This window comes from Coturnix japonica, chromosome Z (assembly GCF_054131305.1).
Source record: "Coturnix japonica strain WE chromosome Z, WE-NBRP24, whole genome shotgun sequence".
Lineage (NCBI taxonomy): Eukaryota > Metazoa > Chordata > Aves > Galliformes > Phasianidae > Coturnix > Coturnix japonica.
The window spans coordinates 21,590,948-21,610,590 of NC_140702.1; the positions used below are offsets into that span (position 1 = coordinate 21,590,948).

Below are 19,643 nucleotides of genomic sequence, written 5' to 3' on the forward strand. Positions count from 1 at the left end.
ACCTACTCAACACTGCTGAGGCCACACCTGAAATACTGTGTCCAGCTCTGGGCACCCCAGATATGGACGTGCTGGAGAGAGTACGACATGGGACCATGAATACAACAAAGGACTTGGAACGCATCTTCAGAGAGGAAAGCAGTCTGCAGGAGGCTTGGGTGATCTCAACAGTGCCTTATAAATGCCATGAGGGAAGACAGAGAAGACAGAGACAGACTCACAGAATTGTAAGGTTTGGAAAGGACCTCCAGAGGCGACTATTGAGTCCAACCCCCCTGCCAAAGCAGGTTCCCTACACCAGGTCACACAGGTAGGCGTCCAGGCAGGTCTTGAATATCTCCAGAGAAGGAGACTCCACAACCCCCCTGGGCAACCTGTTCCAGTGCTCCGTCACCATCACTGTAAAGAAGTTCTTGAGCACATTCTTGCAGAACTTGGAACAACCATGCTCCAGTTTCTGGCCATTTTCCCTTGTCCCATCTTGCACCAGGGCAGAGTAGAGGGGGAGGATCACCTCCCTGTGCTCTTGTTAATGCACCCCAGAATGCCACTGGCCCTCTGAGTGGTTCCCTGTATGGAGACAAGGGGCAATGAAGACAAAGTGGAACAAAAAAGGGTTCAATCTGAACACTAGGAAGCACTTCTGTGCCGTGTGGGTGATGAAGCACTGGCACAGGCTGCCCACCCAGAGAGGTTGAGTTCTGTGTCATTATCCTGTGGGCCAGGATAACAATACATTCTCAGGAAAACAGTGAGGGTTCACACTAAACTAATGAAAGCTAGCACAATTTCTCCCTGTCAGTACAAAGACAGTGGCTAGAATATAGAAAACCTGAGAACCTGAAAGATTTATTCTTTACTGTGAAATATTTATCTAGATAGGAGTACCATAATTATTAGTCAACTAATGTTCTGCAGCCATCAGAACATCTCAGGAAAGGCACTAGACATCACTTTTCTGATCTGGGTGTGGGTGTATGACTAGGAAACCAATTTTAATGCAAGTTTTCAAGACTTTTTTTTTTTTTTTAAAATACATTAGATATTACGTACTTAAAGTAATTACTCCTTACTTGCCAACTGCCATCTGATTCTGGAAAACCTAGCTGACTTGCTAGCAATGTAGCTAACCATAAAGAGATGTGCAAGTGCTACATTTAAAACACAACCTATGTTAGGGATTGAAAAACTACATATTATTTAAGAAGTCACTCATCACACATTCTAAGTTGTAAGTGCAATAAGCAGGAATTATTACAACCACATCCCAAACTCCCTGGCAGCAGCAGTCATGTAGGATACTTTTTATATAGTAATTTTCACAAAGCACATCAGAAATGAGCTATTTTAGGTGAGAAGTTTCAGAAATCTTCTACACTGGAAACTTAAGTTGGGAATTTTAAAAACTTTTGGAGTGTACTGCAATGCTCTCAATATAAGAACACTCAAGATTCAACAGTAAAAAGTGTATTAAATTCAGTTTAGTAATATCCAGAATAAGATTTTTAAAACACCTGAATTCACCTACAGTATGCTCCTGCTGCATAAATAGCTCAAAGTGAATACTGGCAAATGTTACCAAAAATGAAGCTGATGTTGCTTAAGTGTTAAATCAGAACAATTAGTTCAGCTTAAGTTTTTACAAGTACCTTGAGTGGTATGTTTAAAGACATTCTCAAAGCAATTTCTGTAACATAATAAATAAATAAATAAATGCATCTATGCATATTTCTACATCTATACTGTGTATTTAGTGATCACAAGGACTTTAGCTATCTACTCTGTGTTTATTATTCTAACAGATCCCAGAACTTCCATTTTATCCCATCTGGGATGCCTGCTGTATCTTACCATGTTTTCCTGTGCCTATGTATGGTAAAATACGCATGCCTAACTCAGAGACACCTACTGGTACACAACTTCAGCTTCCACAAACACAAGCAACTTCTAATTTTCCATATACCCAAATGGCTGCTGTTGGTTTAAATTCACCAAGCCCACTAAATCATCGCTTGAAAGGAAGGGTACTTGGGTATTTTTGGTGATACACAAGTTATTCCTACCCAGAAACAGAGATGAGCTGACGTTATCCATCACAATTCTGACTTCAGAGCAAAATTCGGTTTGTAAGGTTTTGACCGACATGTGAATTTATTTATCTCAGAACGGTTTACAATACTGTGTATTTTCTCAAATACTAGAGCAGACAGCTTAAGTAACAGATAACAACACCTCCGTAATAGAATTCTGAAGTTCCTGTCAAATAGCACTTCAAGCCAGTGACAGATCCAAGATGCCTAATGCAGTTAACTGATAAGGGAGAAGGGACAGGTCAGGAGACTGAAGAATTAATGACAGTTTTTTATTTGATGGGAGAAAGGCAAATAAAATTTTTGTTTGATTGTTTCTATTCACAGCTATAAACATAAAAATTGGTGCTATGAAACAGTTTTTGTTCAACATAAACACTGTAATCACATATGCCCACCCCTAGTGACAGGATGTGTTTTCAAATAGTTACTCACTTTTAATTCCTTACTTTGAAAAGTAGAAAAACACTCATGAAATTACGATGTTTCATAGTCTGTATTGCTACATTCTAACCCCTCAAAAAAGAGGGAATGTCAGCAACTCTAGACTGTTATTTTCCGTATTACCGCATTAGCAGCTTCAAATTATTCTCAGGCAGTTCATGGAAAAACCACAGGTGTTTGAAACAGATCTGACATGCTCCATCATCCCAAATAGCAACTACAAATTCACATACGCTGACATTCTCAGGACATGAGTAACTCGTACTAAAAGATGCAGTTTTCACATGTACAACAAATGCAGAATTGTGTACTATTAGTGATACAAATAATAAATTATCTGCTGCAGCTTCATTAGCGGTTTGTTACCCCTTCCCTATATCCCAAGAGGGTAAGAGGGCAACTTGATTCTGATAAGCATCTGTAATCAGGTGAGGCAATTACATGTGATTTTCTTCTTTGGAAGCTCCCCAGACGCTTTACCAAATGTTTTCCATTAATTGTCTGTATTTCCCACTGCACTCCACCCCAATCATATCCTTCCTGACTGGGGTTACTTAGAAATAACTTCAAATCAAGTAAGAACTTAAGGGAAACAAAACAAAACAAACAAACAAAAAAAGACAGCTGATCAAGCCTTAATAAAACGTACGTGTTACTAGAGTAGCTGAGGCACCTGATCCCACTCAAAATATTTGGAGCATTCACTGTTTAAATAACCCACTCCAGTGAAATTACTGCAGATGTACACAATGTAAAGGAGAAGACGCAGTAGGTATTTCTCCAAAAGATGAAGCAAGCAAGCAAGCAAGCAAGCAAGAAAGAAAGAAGTTGAACCAACCATGGGGAAACATCCCACAGACATGAGATAGGAGCGGTCAGCAGCCCTGCCCATGGCTGGGTGTTGGAACTGGATGATCTTTGAGGTCCCATCCAAACCAAGCCATTCTACGATTTTATGAAAACAAGCTCCCAGAGACCACAAATACTGCAGCAGTGTATAATAAGAGTATAATACTCTGAGAGGCAGTCTACACCTTCCAACGTACTCTCCCCAACGGGCATGCAGGCTTTGCACTACAGTATTTTCTTCCAAGCTTATTTCATGCAAGATGAGTAAATCAAATGAAATCCTTTGTTTTATTTCAGCAATGAAGTCCATCACACCACTGTCAGAACAAGATTTTATTGTTTACACTTCCTCACTGCCCCTGGAAACAACAGTAGAAAGTCAGAATTACTCAGAAAACTGAGAAATAAAACGTTCTTGCCCTAGAAGCTACTGGAACAGGCAAGCAAAAAAGATACAACACATTTGTAAAGGCACGAGTAACAAAATGCACAGTATTTTAGTTTTGGTCACGTGTTCCCTCCTGGTAGCACACTGAAGCATCTTCTCCTACAATGTGAATGAGAGGGAGCATGGAGACTACACAGACTCACACAGTGCAACTCAGAGGCGCTGCCTTAGTATTTGTGGGGCAGAAATCAGACAAAACAAGCAGTGTGAAATTTAAACAAGGCAAAGTTTCTGCCAAAGGGAAAGACAAAAATGAAAACATTAGAAAGATGTGTGCATAATGTGTTACAAACCTAGTAATGAGTTTTAGTCATTACAAAAAATCATACTCTTAGCAGAGAAGAAACATCCCGCTAGTGTTAGTACCATTAACAGATACTACACTATAATTACATATAACTGATGCTCTTAATCAATAGTTGTTACTGTTGCAGGAGAGAAAAAAAAAAAAAAAAAAAGAGAGAGAGAGATTTCAGTTAAGTGCATCAAAACCACTAGGTCATGCAATTCAGGTCAACAAGATCAATGAGAGCATTTCACCTGCAGTATAATTTGCCAAGGTGCACCCAGCAGAGGGAACTAAAGTGATTAATTACACTTAAAGCACAGCTGTATGTTTAGTTATTAGGTACTACACACACACACACTACATCAGAACTAACTTGTTAACTACTTTTGTGTTCTCCCATTAAACCACAGATGAATACCCTAAAATACTACAAGGATAAACAAATATACCCATGCAGATGGTGTTACCCATATGCTAACATATGGGAAGCACTATTCGGCCTGTTCTACTACAGAGGAAGTAGGGCAGTCAAGAAACTGGTTTAGGAGGAGGCCGCAAGGGGTGCAGGATGCAAATGTACACTGAATAAATTGACTCCAAAGAACTCCTTACCACCCAGCACACATACAACATGCATGCATTCAGATGTCCTCAAAAAAATAAAAATAAACTAATGTAAAAAAAAAATAAAAATTGAAGCAGTATTTGCACAAAGTCAATGACCTTTAAGAAAACCTATTTAAAACCAGAGCTGGTTGCATTTTATGCCCTTCTATGGAAGGTAGATCTATTTATTTATTTCACATGGAACCACTTGGCATGACTCAAAATTGTCAGTCTGAGTGGTTGCCTTTACTTGGTTCACTTGGATGGCATGCGGCCAACATACTGCTGCTAAGCTACAAGAATGCAGTACAGCATTAAGGGAGAATCTCTCTCTTCAAAGCATCTTAATATTAGTGTATGTTGTGCAGACATTACTTTTCTGTAGGTCTGCAGCAATTTTCATACTGCTGATGACAGCACTCTCTCAGGTCGCTGAACATTTTGGACTGCACAATACTGGACACAAGCTAAGTCGGCTTTCCCTCAGGCCACCAAGTAATGCACTTATGAAACTTCCATCTGCAGCAGGCAACACAAATCTGAATAGAATTAGCCTTCGACCTGCGAGCTCACACCCATCACAATAACAAATCTGCAGCAAAATGAATTGTCTCCATCTGCTCAATCAAAACACTTCATCTTTTATGTCCGTTTATACATAACTTTCATGCTTTAGATTTGTTTTTTTGGGGAAGATGGTACTGAGGCACATTAGTCTTTGGTATTAGATGACAAAGTCAAGTAAACAGAGGTTAATAGAAGTGCCACATATGAAGCAGATTTTTGCATTATTCCTTTAGTACCAGATTTGCAAGTTTACTGATTATAATCAGTTACTACACAATTTCATACTTTGCTTTCTCTTAATTCTTGAATGTATGTCTTCCATACTTTATTGCAGACTAAATACAATTCAGAAACTGTTTACACACTGTCCTTTGACATTCCTCATTACATCATTCAGATGCTTCCTTAAAATAAACACATTTATTTTCACAGCAGCTTGTGAACTAAGAAGGCAGCAGTGCAAAGATGGCCAACACAAGAAACAGTCATTTCAGAAACAGCAACTCATTTTCATGCTGATCTGAGAAACCATCAGCCTTTTGTGTTTAGAAGGCACTTCTGTTAGGTTCAGTCATAATTTTCAGAGAATTAAATTCTACCTTCGACTGCCAAGCTCCTGTTTGACATAAGGTACCCAAAATAAGGAATTATTAATAATAACCCCTTGTAAAATTTTTAGTAAAGCAAAAGACACAGAATAGGACAACACTTCACCTGAACATATGTTAACAAGAAACAGCTACGGGATCAGAGAGTTGGACCGGGCTGACAATGTGATAGCAGCTGACAATGATCCCAATCTGGGTTAATCACTAGAAGGAGAGAAGAGACATACCACCCTCTCAAGTAGCTTTTATACTTGTCCTGATATTCTTGGATTCTAGTGGTAGTTCATAAAGGCATACAGTTTAATGCTTACAGTCTCTGATAGTCCAGCCTGTTTAGCCAGGCATTTCTATCAATGTACATGCAGTTCCTGCTGTTCCCTTATCTGAATTTTAGATGTTGCGTGAAACTGATCAGCCAGAAAATAAAAGAAGAATGTGTTACCAAACTGTGGCCCTACTTGGACTTGAAACACAACAGATTCCACTGTCCACTTATAACTTTAAGCATGCCATGCTGGCATGTAGCTTGGAGTAAAGAAAAAGAAGAGGAAAGCCTGGAACAACAAATTCATCTCCCCTCCACTATTCCCAAGCTCAGCTTGTATTGCCTTTAATCATCATGCTTGTTTTGTGTCAAGGAAGCTACAACCATAAGTCACAAAATTCCTGACAAATACCCCTGGAAAATTACGCAGGTAAGACAGAGAACCAACCCAGGAACATTATCCAACAGCCCTCATTTGCCCAATGTTCCTGGTCAAGCCCTAGAAATAGGCAAGAACACTTACGCAACTAATGCAGCAGTGTTATCATCTCAAACACTGACTTTTCCTTTATCAGTACACATAAACATCTGCATGACTATGACAGTACTGTACTGCAGTCAGTGATGGATTCCTCCTCTCTTCAGTCAGTCTCTCTTTCTTTCTCTTATGAGAGTTTTGCAGATGGTCCACAACTTTGAACTTCCACATATTTATTAGGAAGAAGCATTTTTAATATTTCTCTAAAACTGCTCTTTGTGCTAAATGGAAGAGGATACAATTAGCATAAAAGAACGTGGCAATTTTCTTGTCATACTTGAACACCCATGAATGCATGAAGTTAAAAATGAATTCCCAAATTCTAGAGGACATCACAGATTCTGTCAAAAAAAGTCACTAAACATGCTTTCCACCATTCCAGAGAAGTACCTCTAAGCTTCAGCATGTGCTGAAACAGGAAAAACAGTTTGTGCGAAGGGGAGGAAGGAAAGCAGAATTAAAAAATACTGTCCCACTCCAACCTTCTAAACTTCCAACATGTGAGAACCCAGAACATGACGAAAATATTAAACAAAAAACAGCAATGTTGTTGTACGTCTCAGCACCCAGCACGGGACATTTCAGAACTTTGTCGACACACCACAAACCTCATGGTTGGATAGGGAAAAGAAAAAAATAAGAAGCCTATTCTCCATGCCAGCAGCAGAACACATCATGTAACATGCCTGGAATACAGGTGTCTGCATGCCAGGAATCTAAGTTGATGTTTCAGTCAGCTGCAACTCAGAAGGTGTCAGTGGAGTCCGCTCAGTTTAACCAATATTGATATCTCTTATGCTGAAATGAATCATTCCCTAGTCCTCCCCGTCAGCTCACATGGGGTACCTAAAGTTACACAAGCAGCATCCTACTCCATGTCAATTTAAATACACGGACACTTGCAGAGTGTTTATAATTTCTTCAAAGAATGCTAAATAGATGCAGAGTATTTAACAAAAGCACCATAATGATCTGGCAGACTTCAAGAGACTGGAGAGGATGCAGCTGTGCAGTGGAAATCTTGCAGTGATTTAAGAACTCCAACCACACTAAGTCACACCATAGATTGATTATAAGGCAGATAATTTCCATTAATCAGCCATTACACCGCAGCCAAAGATTTAACAGGCAAAAAATGTACAGAAGTTACTGTCCTGCAGTACCATGGGAAGAAAAGTGGGAACCATTTGAGAGATACAGAAAATAATTCCAATTCTTTACAATAAATAAGACACTGAGATTGAAGTCACAATGTGTATTTACAAAAGAAGTAGTGGAACTGAATAAAGCTCTCACTGTAAATGCCTGCACTACAGAACAGTGGAAGTAAAATCACTTAAAATGACACAAATTAATTCAGACAGTAATTTATAATCACTTCCTAATAAAATGCTAATTTCTGAACTTGTGGAAAAGATCATGAAGACATTGAAATGACTAGATGGAGTTGGGGAAGCCTCTGCTTTTACGTATACAGATTTTGTACCTCAAACAGAAACCCTTATGGGATTGGCAAGTCAAAAAGCATTTGGAAGCTAGATTGCAAGCATATGTTCCTAGGCACCTAGTGCAGAGGCAGTGTGCTAAATAAAATCCCATCTTTCAATCAGCATCGGTAATGGCTGCCAGACAGAAAAGCTGAAAAGAGGTACTATGTGAAATCTTATTTTCTTTTAACTTTATGAACAGAGCAATGGCATTGTCTTCCTAAATTGTTCACACAGGCAAAAAGAAAGCAACAAGTATCAGAACTGTTTTCAGTTCAAACAAAATCTAACCCTACAGCACTCCATCAGATCTATCAAACAGTACCTAAATTTGAACATCGCACCACCTTTTAAGCACAAAATGAGGAAGCTTAGAACATTCACACTGAAAAACAGGTTAGCATTGCAGCCATGGCATCAAACTTGCTTCGAAAAAGTGGATCTAGAGAAGTACACCACAGCTAGCAGCAAAATCCGTTGCTAAGAGCAGCCAAAACCTGTGGATGGAGATTTTCAGGCCTCATTATCTTCACCAGCCACAATAGGTCTACATTAACAATTTACTACTGTACCACAGCAGTTCTTGTTGATGCAAATCTGCCCCATGTTTATATATTGAGCTGCGGAGAATAGTGCACCAACTCTGCACAAATGCCCAGAGCAGCCATCCTCGAAACCAAGATAAGGTGACAAAGTGGGACACAATCCAGAGTGTCAATTTTAGTGAGGGCAAAAGGTGCTACAGCAATCAGCTGAAACACAGAGAGTATGCACTATTATCTAGGTAGAACATCACTGCTGGTAGGGATGCAATATGGGTACATATGCCAGGAATCACAAAATGATGCCCTAGAACAAGACCTGTCCCTTTCCTCTCTATAGAAACTAGTTGGTAATGCAGACAAATTGCAGGTGACAAAAACAAGACCAGTGATTAGACTGGTGTGGGTGAAGTAAGAAACTCTAGCAGATTTTATTGTACACACACATTCTTAGAATGAAAAATCCTCAGCAAGATGATTAAAAAAAAAAAAAAAAAAAGTGCTGCTAATGATGACACTGCTATACATAGTACATGAAAATAGTGCAATAAAGTTGTCTGATTACCACAGGAAAAAAGAAAGGTCTGCCTTTATCTCTTTTCAAGTAAGCAGTTAGAAATTGGTACAGACAGCAAGTGGCTGGGAAGCAAGCTGCATTCTTACAGATGTGTGTGGATTATGACAATGGAGAAAACAATATATATTTTAAATGTTAAACAAAGTCAAATGAAGATGGATGGAGCATAAATATCCAGCAGGTTAGGGACAGACTTGCTATTTTTATGCTCAGAATTTTTTGTTTCTTTCCCACCCATTCCTAAAAAACTCTTGAGGAATCGAATCAAGTGAAATGTGCGCAGCTTTACTAACAGAAATACCATCAAGAAGAATGAAATTCATGTTAAATTGATATGAAACTATTCACATTTTAAGCATGAGTTACGCTGTTGTACGTGCATTAGCTTCAGTCATTTTGTGCAGCTTTTGTGCAATGCTGAAGCCTGCAAAGGTTGAACAAATACTGACCCTTTAAGTATCTACACAACTTTTTATGGTCATGATGCTCTGGGATGAAGTTCTAATTTTACATGCCTCCAGTCTTTCACTTGTTAATATCTCACCTGTTGGCTATAAGGAATTCCCAGCATGTCCCTTAACAAGACTTTGCCAAATGATGTTTGCCATTTGGGATCATATCTTTGCCAGTACTTCAACTAAGGAGCACGCTTTTCCACTGTAACATCCTGCAGTATTACAGCACCTCACAGAGAGTCGTTAAGGATGTCACACTGCAGTTTCTCTTCAGTAATACCTTGTACCCACTGGTTTTGGTATTTCTGCCACACTTCCAATGTTCTTAACGCTGCCTTTCTGCTCTGAGCATGATCAACATTTGCAGACAGAAAACAACAGATCATTGTCACCTTCAGGACCAAAGTCACCTGACATAGATTAAGAAAGCCAGAGTTAATATTAACCAACTGAAGGACATCTGTATTCTATAAATCATGTCTGTGTAGATTTGGCTAACTTTTAAAGAGGAAGGCATCTCAAAAACAAACTCATTCTACCTATAGAATCATTTCTCAGAGATATTCCCCACATAGGGACATTTTTTTTAATACCGTGACAGAAACATATCGTTCCAAGGGTTAGAATTTAATGCTTAAAAATGCCTACACTTTGGCAACATGCCATAGTAAGTATGGCCACAGCACTTATTGCACTTATTTTCTGTTATTTTTATTCACAAAATACACGTGTCACCAAGGAAGCAGAAATCCTAAACATTTATCAGGTTACAAAGTTCAATCAACTCAGCGATCGGAAGAGCTAAACTTTTCTATTTATTTACTATATGTTGCTGTAGGCCAGAAAGTATTCTGTAAATCCAACTCAGAACTCTCCACTAGGAGCCAGAGGTAACCACTATCAGCTGCTCGTTATTAGTTACTATTTGACTGTATCTGAAAGTAATTTTTGCACTTATGTCCACAAACCACACTGTCTTACAACAATCCAGAAATGACAAGGGGATAGAGTTTATCTGGAAAAGTAATTAAGAGTTAGTTAGATCAAAACCATCTTCATGCAAGAGCCATTCAGAGAATCGACCATGAGAAGGTCCTATTTTCTCTATCGGGATTAGTGTTTCCACATCTTAAAACAAACAAACAAAAAAAAACCCCAACAACCTTTACACGTTTTTATTCAAAGCAACACCTCTGCTAATACTCTACGATATCTATTACAGGACCACTGCCATGCAAACTACCCAGACACTGAGAAAACAAATTAATCTGTTCTTTTTAAAATTGTACAGTGAATGTCTAAAAGTTGGGTATCTATGCTGGACCTACCCACTGGAACTTCCAAAGAAGCAATATGTGCCTGAACACAAGCAGTATGACTTATGAACAGTACTACCGCTGAACCTGGTAACCTGCCTTGTCGAAAAGACCTTACACATGCCTGAGGAGTAACGTAACAGACAAGACACTGAGTGGCAGAGGGGTTTTCTTGGCCTATCAAAGGTTAAGGAGATGAACTTTTAAGTCATTGTATATTCAGATAAAATGACCTTTAAGCATTGTTGCCAGATTTCATGCATACTGAATTAGCAGAGAGGTGCAGCAAAAGCTGCTAGTGGCACATGCCTTCATTAATTCACAGAACATATAGAAAACAGTGAGGTTTCAAACCCTGAAAAAGAATCACAGTGTGCTTTATAAAATAAATACGCAGCTACGGTAAGCAGCAAAAATTCAAATAATTGGATTTTGTTAATCTGTGGGGACATGGACTTAATACTTCATTTAATTTTGCTAAGTGGGAGGAAGATTAGGCAAGATATAAACAATGGTTCCTGCTCAAACCATAGAAATTCACAAGCTAAAGCACACTAGGACAGTTACTAATGATCAAATCAGAATGTTTTGATGTATTCGGGCTACAGCTACAAAACAAACTAATAAACAGTTACCCTCCTAGTGAAGACAAAAATATTTATATTAAACTACACAAATTTCCAAAATTCTATAAAAAATAAAATAATAATAATCATAAAAACTTGCTGGATAACAAGCATTGGTCTCCTATGAAATACTGGGAAAAGCTTGCTTCTTCAGGATTTTATTTAACTTCTGAAAGAAGGAAGCCACTCACAGGTACAAAACCAATCTCCCTCCAGAATCTCTGACAGAAAAGCTGAATCTCATTCCTATCATCTCTATCTCTGTCACAGTGGAGTAGCTGTTGGGACCTGCACTTGTTTGCTCTCTGTGGTTCCTGCAGGGAGAAGTATTTTAACTAACATCAGAATTTAAGCTCTTCAAATTTCCATGCTATAATTTGCTGTTTTGAAACAGCGCTCCTTCCACGCTGTTCTCTCAATTTCAATCTGTTTTCTTTCCTGAAATAATTCTGAAGTAAAATCAGAGCAGATAGCATTTACAAAATCACTCCTAAAATTTTGAGGGAGATCAAAACACCATTTTTAAATCAATGCTTTCCCTGAAAATCAAGAGTATCTGCAGCACGTTTGGTTCACTCACAGAATACCAACTGATTCATGCACAGCGCAACTTCTTAATATTGAGAAATGTACTGTACTTACTTTCAAAACAAGCATCCTGAAGGACTCTGAAGCAAAAAGTATACAAAAACCTTCAGCAAAGGAGGAAAATAAAAATCCCTTTGTAATTGTTAAAGCTCTGATTATTTTCGGTTACCTTAAAAAAATCTTATTGGCATCTTTTGCAAAACAGCATGACCGTGTCTGTAATACCTTGTGTTCCCTCATGACGGACAGTTGGAAGAGCTAACAGCACCAGCATGGCTCAATGTGAAATAATTAAGCTGCTGTGCCTGCTGGGAGCCAGATATCCAAGCCTAAATGCATCTGTTGCCTAAAACACAGGATCCTGGATACCAAAGCACAGTGCCAGCACTCTCCCCATTCAACTCCAAACACCCCTCAGCAGAGTTTTGATCTGACTTATGAATTTCCAAGTGATAATAAGGACTAAAGCACATCAAACTAAAAAGAATAGGAAAACTAAGGAAAATATATTTTTCTGCACGCATTTGCCACAGTCTTTGGCTACATAACTTAAAGAAAATGTACTGTCAGTCCAAATGTTAATTTGAAGGATGCTGATGAAACTCTCGTGTAATTAATTGTTCTTTCTCACTGTGTAATTCCTCTGCACAAATTGCTCTGGTGTTTAAACTATCCCAGCCACCAAAACTGTGTGGGCTTCTTTCTCTTTTGTCCCTTGGCAAAGGCTGATCTGATCTGTGAAAAGCTGAGGTCCAACTTTCATTTGTTTTCATTTTTTTTTTTCATTCCATTATTACACTTGAGAGGATAAATCAAAGCAAGTTAAATCGAGGCACTATTCTTACACTGCCAGCAGTTAAAATGTGTAATGCGGAGTTTTCATTAGCATCTGATTAAAATAAATTTGTCTTCCTCTGTAACCAAATGGAAGGTTCACATCTTATGCCTTACTTTATGCCTGGAAGAAAACAAGCATTGTTTTTAAATGGCAAAAGACTTTCAAATACTTCTTCAGTCTTGTTCTCGATTAGTTCTGGTCACTGTGGCAGCACGCCTTAGCAAACACTGGTGTCTACACCAACATGCATGCAAGGGTGTGTTTGAAAGAGTTAAGGTCTGGAAAAGCTTCCAACACTCAGCAGCTTTATTCTGTGAAATGGGATGAATGGGAGAAAGGTGTTTTCTGATGGTCTGCCTCGCAAACTCAGACTAAAACCTCAAGAAAAACCTAAACGGTGTTCTGTCTCTGTGAGAGCGACCCCTTGGTCTGTCACGTTTTTACGGCGTCATTTATAGAAACATAAACATAACCGATGTTTGAGAGGAGGCAAAACGCAGCGTGCCGTCCAGAAACCAGTCTATCTCTGCTAAACGTGACTACAAACAGCTCCGACATCCGCACGGCGCGACCGGGGAGCGCCAGGTGCGGCTGTGACGGGTTCCAAGACGAGAACGGAGCGGAGATAAGGCAGGTGAGGCGGCAGGACCCGGCAGGACCCGGCAGGACCCGTCCGTGCCGGGTTACACAACCCCCCCGGCCCATCCCGCTCACCTGCTTGTCCAGCGCCGCGTCCTTGGCGCTGCCGGTGGCCGCACCCTTGGGGGCCGGCGCCCGCTCGCAGCTGCAGCCCTCCAGCATGTAGATGCCGTTGGGCCGGGCGGTCTGCTCGCTCTCGAAGTAGAAGAGGACGTTCTGATAGAGGGCGAACCACTTCTCGTGCCAGCGGTTGGCCTCGGCCGTCCTCTTGCTGAGGTAGCCGCGCTTGGTGCCCTCCTTGCGGGCTAGCAGCGCCAGGTACAGGGCGTGCCCCTCGTTGTACCGCACGCTCTTCTGCATGGTGCCCGGCCAAGCCTCGCCGCTCACAGCCCGCCCGGCATCGGGCGCCCCGGCACCGGCTGAGCCGGGCGGCCCCCGCCCCGCCCGCCTCCGTGCGCCGCCGCCTCCCCGAAGTTGGGGCCCGGCCGGAGCGAGCTGCGGCTGCTGCCCCCCGAGCGGCGTCACGTGGCGGAGCTGAGCCGCAAAGCCGCTTTACAGCCCGGCGATTTAAAGAGCAAAGTCGCCGCCGCAGCGCCCGGTCCCTCCCTCCGCGCCTCGCGGGGCCGCCCCTCTCCGCCCGCACCGATCGGCGCGGGGGCGGCAGCGGGCAATGGGACGGGACGGGACGGGACGGGACGGGACGGGACGGGACGGGACGGGACGGGATGGGACGGGATGGGGTGTTGGCGGTTCGGCCGCTGTTGGCGCCCAGCCTTCCTGCTTCTCTTTGAGATAAAAACCTTGGAAAGCGCCGTGTGGCAGCGCGCCGTGTCGGTAACTCGGTTCCGCGAGCTGCGCGGAGAATCAAACGCGGAAACACGGCACTTTTAACCCGGTTTTCTCTTTTCTTAAAGGAGAGGAGCGCCGCAGGGAGCCCCCAACCTGCCCGGAGGGGATGCTGAGACTGCACGGTAAGTGCTGCGCTCCGCGGGGCTCGGCGCTGTGCCACAGCCGGGCGGGGACCGGGGGCGGGCAGACCCCCTCGTAAAAGATAACGTGTGGGAAAGGAGCTGTTGGCAGCAGTTGTTTTACATTAAAACATAGGCGGAGTGGAAACTGCTGCTCGCTTGAGGACCCCGGATCTTTATCTACTTAATCGACTGTGTTATTTAAGCTTTTGTAGCTCCTTCACCTTTAAATCTCTTTCATTTAAAATGTATCCCTGCCTCTTTTGCTTTGAAGATATCTTAGAAAAAGAACATTGGACCTTTTGTCCATTTGAACAACGTCTGAAAGTTGCTGTGAACGCACGAGTTGTGAGATACTCCGCTGTGATCTCCCGCAGCAGTGATGATTCTGAGCCTGGCTGATGAACACGCGGCCCCATGCGGAGCGCACTCTGTGAACGCACAACTTTGCGTAGGGAGAAGCAAGCGTACAGAAGTTCTGCTGAAATTGGCTGCCTTCCCCCGTGTCTTCAGATCATGCAGTCTGAGTGCCCAGGGGACTCCAGCTTTTGGACCAGGACTGAAGAAACGTCATGTGGATGACCTGCATGTATGACATAATCCATATTCAGGTATACTAATGACTGCGTTCTTACTTGGACCTCACTCTGCTTCTTTGGTTCAGCATCACTCAGCCCTGTGCTGTCCAAGCCAGCATCAACTCAGGTGTGTGAAACATCATGACATGCTGTATTTCTTGATAGAAGCAAATGTCAAGGCAGAAAAATTAAGGGAAAGATGTAGGGTGCTGTTCAAAAGAGCTTTCAAATACTGCAGATCGCACGAATAAATAGTTTTTTCCCACAGAACCACATGTATGTCATGAACAAAAGCTATAGTACAAACATGTATTTGCCAAAGAAAGGTTTCAAGTTTTGCCCCGATTTGAGTCATTTGTACATCAATGTGCTTTTTGCATAAATCAGAAATGGTTACATCTATTCTACCACAGCAGCTTCAACATACGTTAAAATGTGATGACAGGTATTTCAACTACAAATAGAAGAAAGAGGATTTCATTTCACTGCATTTTCTTCTAGACAACAGGCATTTTTCTTGCACAGAGAATGCTGGTATGCATAGCAATCCACAGGAACTATGAGGCATCTTATGTTCCTGTTCACTGAAGTAAACGTTGATTGTGCAACCATCAGTTTGCTGTGAACTTCTCTGCTTTACTGTACAGAGTATGGCATAGTTGTCTGAGGGATAAGTGCTTCATCACTTGGTTGTCCTTATAAAACACAGCCCAGGTTTTACCATTTGAAATATTTACCATGTATTACCCATGTGTAATATTCAATGCATATAAATGCATGCAAGTAAGTATGTTTTTTTTAAAAAAAAACTTCATTGCCAGCAGTAAAGAAGTTTGTAGGAATATGATCAAGCTGTTTATGTAGACATGGATTTAAGGGATGTAATGTTGATATCATTGGTACCATGGGGTTCTGAAGAACAGGACATACAGACAAGCACGCTGTTTTACCTTATTTTCATTACATCTTCCTTAAATAACTTTGCTTTGTGTATTTTCATTGCAGAGGATAATCTGTAAAACCATATCCCCATCTATGGCAGTGTTAGACACCACTGGTGGCTAGCTGGAAAGTTACACCAGCTGAGATTGGTTAAGTCAGTTCAGCTTGTGTTACCTGGCAGTTTTCCTTGGGAGGTAATTCGTTGCAAGTTGTTTAACGCTAACATAGATAGCAAAATACATACCAGTGTGTATGGTGGTGCGAGTGCTGATGTTGTTCTGGGACCAAAAGCTTGTGAGGGCAAGTCAGTGAGTTGTCATTCTTCTGATTGACAGGTGTCAGGAAAATCTATTTCCGAATGTCTGCAAAAAGTAAGGCTCTATTCTGAATAACACTGGGGAAAAAAGTGATGTTAATACAATGGTAATAAAAATTGCTTAAAGCAATGGAAAAATGTTGTTCTGCTGTCATTTTATGTCTGGTTTTGTCCGGTCTCGCTGTATGTTTCTACACATTTAGAAGTCTTTCTCTCCACTTGTCACTAGGTTGTGATAGTAAATCATTATTTACCTTTACATGTCAAGGTAACGTATCAGATACAAAATAATTTTGTAAAGCTGGTAAACAGTGACTGCAGTATCTTGAGGGGAAGGAATTCCATTTCACTAAGAATGCACTTGCGTATCCATTAGTACACTTTGAAAGGCAGAACTGAGCCAGCGTCTTCATAATTGTACTCAGGAGGTGTTTTACTGACACCCTGGTTTACTCATTAAGGCACAGAACAGGATTTGTCCATTGAAAAGGTGCTTGAAACATCCATCTACAAATTAGCTATCCTATGAAGTAGGAATGTTTTTGAACATGTTATGCATCACCAACACAGTAAATCATAAATAGCTTGAAAATTACTATGTAGTTTGCTCTGAAAGTACTGCCTCCTATTTATTTCCATTGAAACTACAATAGATACAAAGAGTATACTAACATGGTTTAACAGAACACATTTTCAGCTACAAAACACTATTTTTCACCAGAGTCACTACAGTGAGTTGTGTATTTTTCACCAGCAATGAACAAGAGCCTGCAAGCCACACTCGTAACCATCTGCACCAGCAGAGCTGACCCACTGTTGCTGTCACCACTGCTGAAATGCACCACCCATTCCCTCACTGTGCTCACACCCACTGTTTGGTCTCCATAAACATTCAGCAAGTATTGATGAATATCAATGGATGCCATTTTTTTCTGCACAGAGGAACTCAGTGACACACTTTTGCTTCATCCACATTTCCATGTCAGACACCATTCTGTCAGGTTGCTCCTCTGCTGCCATCTGTCACACAGTAATGACATGTAACGGGATGTAAACAGGATGTAATGTTCAGCCCATGCTGCCATGCCACCAACATCTGCCTCTGACATGGTGGGCCAGTATCATAACATCAGAGGCTTTACTTTTGGAGCAACTCTCGGATATATTCTGCTATAGCCATTCGCCTTTTAAACAACTATAACAAATGACATGCTTGTTGAATCAACCAATTGATGTCATTTGAGGAAATTTGCTTCTTTTACCAAGACGTTTTTGGGGGTGAACTGCCCTAGCAAACCACTTTTAAATCACTCTGTATACCAAGTTCTTTAAATTCATTTCTCAAGGCTACTAACTGTTTTAGCAACTTGAATATTTGGGGTCAGCAATTTAAGCATAATAGTAATTACACAGTGGCTCTATGCCAAACATGATGAGTGCCTCTGATACATCTTGTACATCCTTCCAAGAAAGAACATATGCAATTATTTTAAGAAAAAAAAAGGTGTTGATGTTCTGGGTGCAGCAGAAACATCTAGTTACAACACAAGTAAGTGCTATCCAGCAGTTTTGTAACTCTGCACACACTGATTCATGTGGATTGAAAGCTCTGGAAAAAGGATATTTGCTGCTGTATTGAAGGGTAACAAAGTGACTTTTCCTCTCAGTGGCAGACCGCAGCAGAAGGCAGGCATCTGCAAATCACTTTGCTATTATGCAGCTGAGGACGATAACGCAGTAGTCTAATGCCTGAGCTTCTTTGTGCTCAGTGCTATGGAAAAGGTTTATGTAATGCCTATCCTGATAGGCACGACTAACTTATTTGTTAGTCTCACTCTCTGGGAGAGTGACAGCAAAAGGAGATTTTAAAGGAAATTTTTGAAAGAAGTAATTCGGTGTGTCTGGGGAGGTCACTGGGGAGCTCCGTGGTCAGAAACAGCATGCAAAAAGAGTCATAGGACTACCAAAGAAAGGAAATTGCAGAAGCCGTCTTACAGTTACAGAAAGAAATAAGAAAATAGAAAAAGAAAAAGAAAAAAAAAGAGAGAGAGAGAGAGAGAGAGAAAAGCTGGAATCAAGGGACTCAATTAAATTGAAAAAAATATAGCTGTACTTAGGCAGGAGGCAGAAGAAAGTGGGTAGTGGAGGAATGCTGCCTGTTTGGCAGACTGATTATAATGAGTGCACTGCAGATGAAGTGCAGAGGAAGCCAGAAGCCAGCAGCTTCTGCTTAAGTAAGGGATGAAAATGGCTGGGGAATTGGAGAAGACAGTATGAGGAGCATAACAGGGATAAGCAGAGGGAGAAACTAGTGGGAAATACTGGTGGAGAGTCACAGAGAAGATGTTAGGAGTGACAGAGCATAGCAGTTGTACAATTTGTGGGTACACTGGGGAAAAAAAGGTGGTCACTGAAGAAACAGAATTCAACAGTAGAGACCCTGGGGTTGTGTTAGGCAGTGAGTGGAAAATAGACCATTATGCTGAGGAGCAGACTGAGGGGGCTGGTGGGCAGTAGCATGGAAGAGAAGAATCCAGTAGTGTCAGTCCAATGCAGAAAATGAAGTGACAAGAGGAGATTGAGGTTAATGCCGACAAATAAAGTAGCATTGACAGTGTGGAAATGCTAGTAGTCTAAGTCGCTGTTAAAATGTCATAGCAAGGAAAGACACTGTTTCACTCTTCAGGCCTGTTTCTTTGTTTCAAAAAGAGCAAAGATTCATGGCTTCACCAAACGAAAGTTGTGCCTAACAATCTGGTGGCCTTCTGTGGTGGAGTGATGGCATCAGTGACAAAGGAAATGTAACCAATTTCATCCACCAGAACTTCTGCAAGGCCTTTGACGTGGCCCCCACCACATCCTTATCTCTAAGTTGGAGATATGTGGATTTTAAGAGTAGACTATTGGGTGGGTAATTAATTGATTGGAAAGTCCCAGCCAGAGTGTTGTGGTCAATGGCACTATGTCCAGTAATGAGCAGTGTCCCCCAGGGGTCCATCTTGAGTCCGGTAAAACAACCTTTTACACAGGTAATAAGACAAGGGGGAATGATTTTAAACTAAAGGAA

At 41.2% G+C, this 19,643-nt stretch overlaps 2 protein-coding genes across 7 annotated transcripts in view; one reads left to right on the top strand and one right to left on the bottom strand.

The window, feature by feature from the left end:
* RASGRF2 (Ras protein specific guanine nucleotide releasing factor 2) overlaps positions 1-14,236 on the bottom strand; it is a 112,622-nt gene extending 98,386 nt beyond the window's left edge. For 4 of the 6 annotated variants that reach the window (XM_015849798.3, XM_015849797.3, XM_085529667.1 and 1 more), the window contains exon 1: positions 13,848-14,236. In XM_015849798.3, the coding sequence (XP_015705284.1) occupies positions 13,848-14,132 (285 nt within the window). In that variant the 5' untranslated portion in view covers positions 14,133-14,236. Of the gene's footprint in view, positions 1-12,349; positions 12,380-13,847 lie in introns of those variants that run through there. The other 2 variants (XM_085529669.1, XM_085529666.1) reach the window with 2 other exon arrangements.
* On the top strand, positions 14,131-16,714 carry LOC107306542 (uncharacterized). Its single transcript, XM_085530034.1, has 4 exons — positions 14,131-14,140; positions 14,197-14,602; positions 14,687-14,743; positions 15,015-16,714. Exons 1-4 carry the CDS (start codon positions 14,131-14,133, stop codon positions 15,052-15,054), a joined length of 513 nt encoding a protein of 170 aa, XP_085386160.1. The 3' UTR covers positions 15,055-16,714.
* The last annotated feature ends 2,929 nt before the right edge of the window (positions 16,715-19,643 follow it).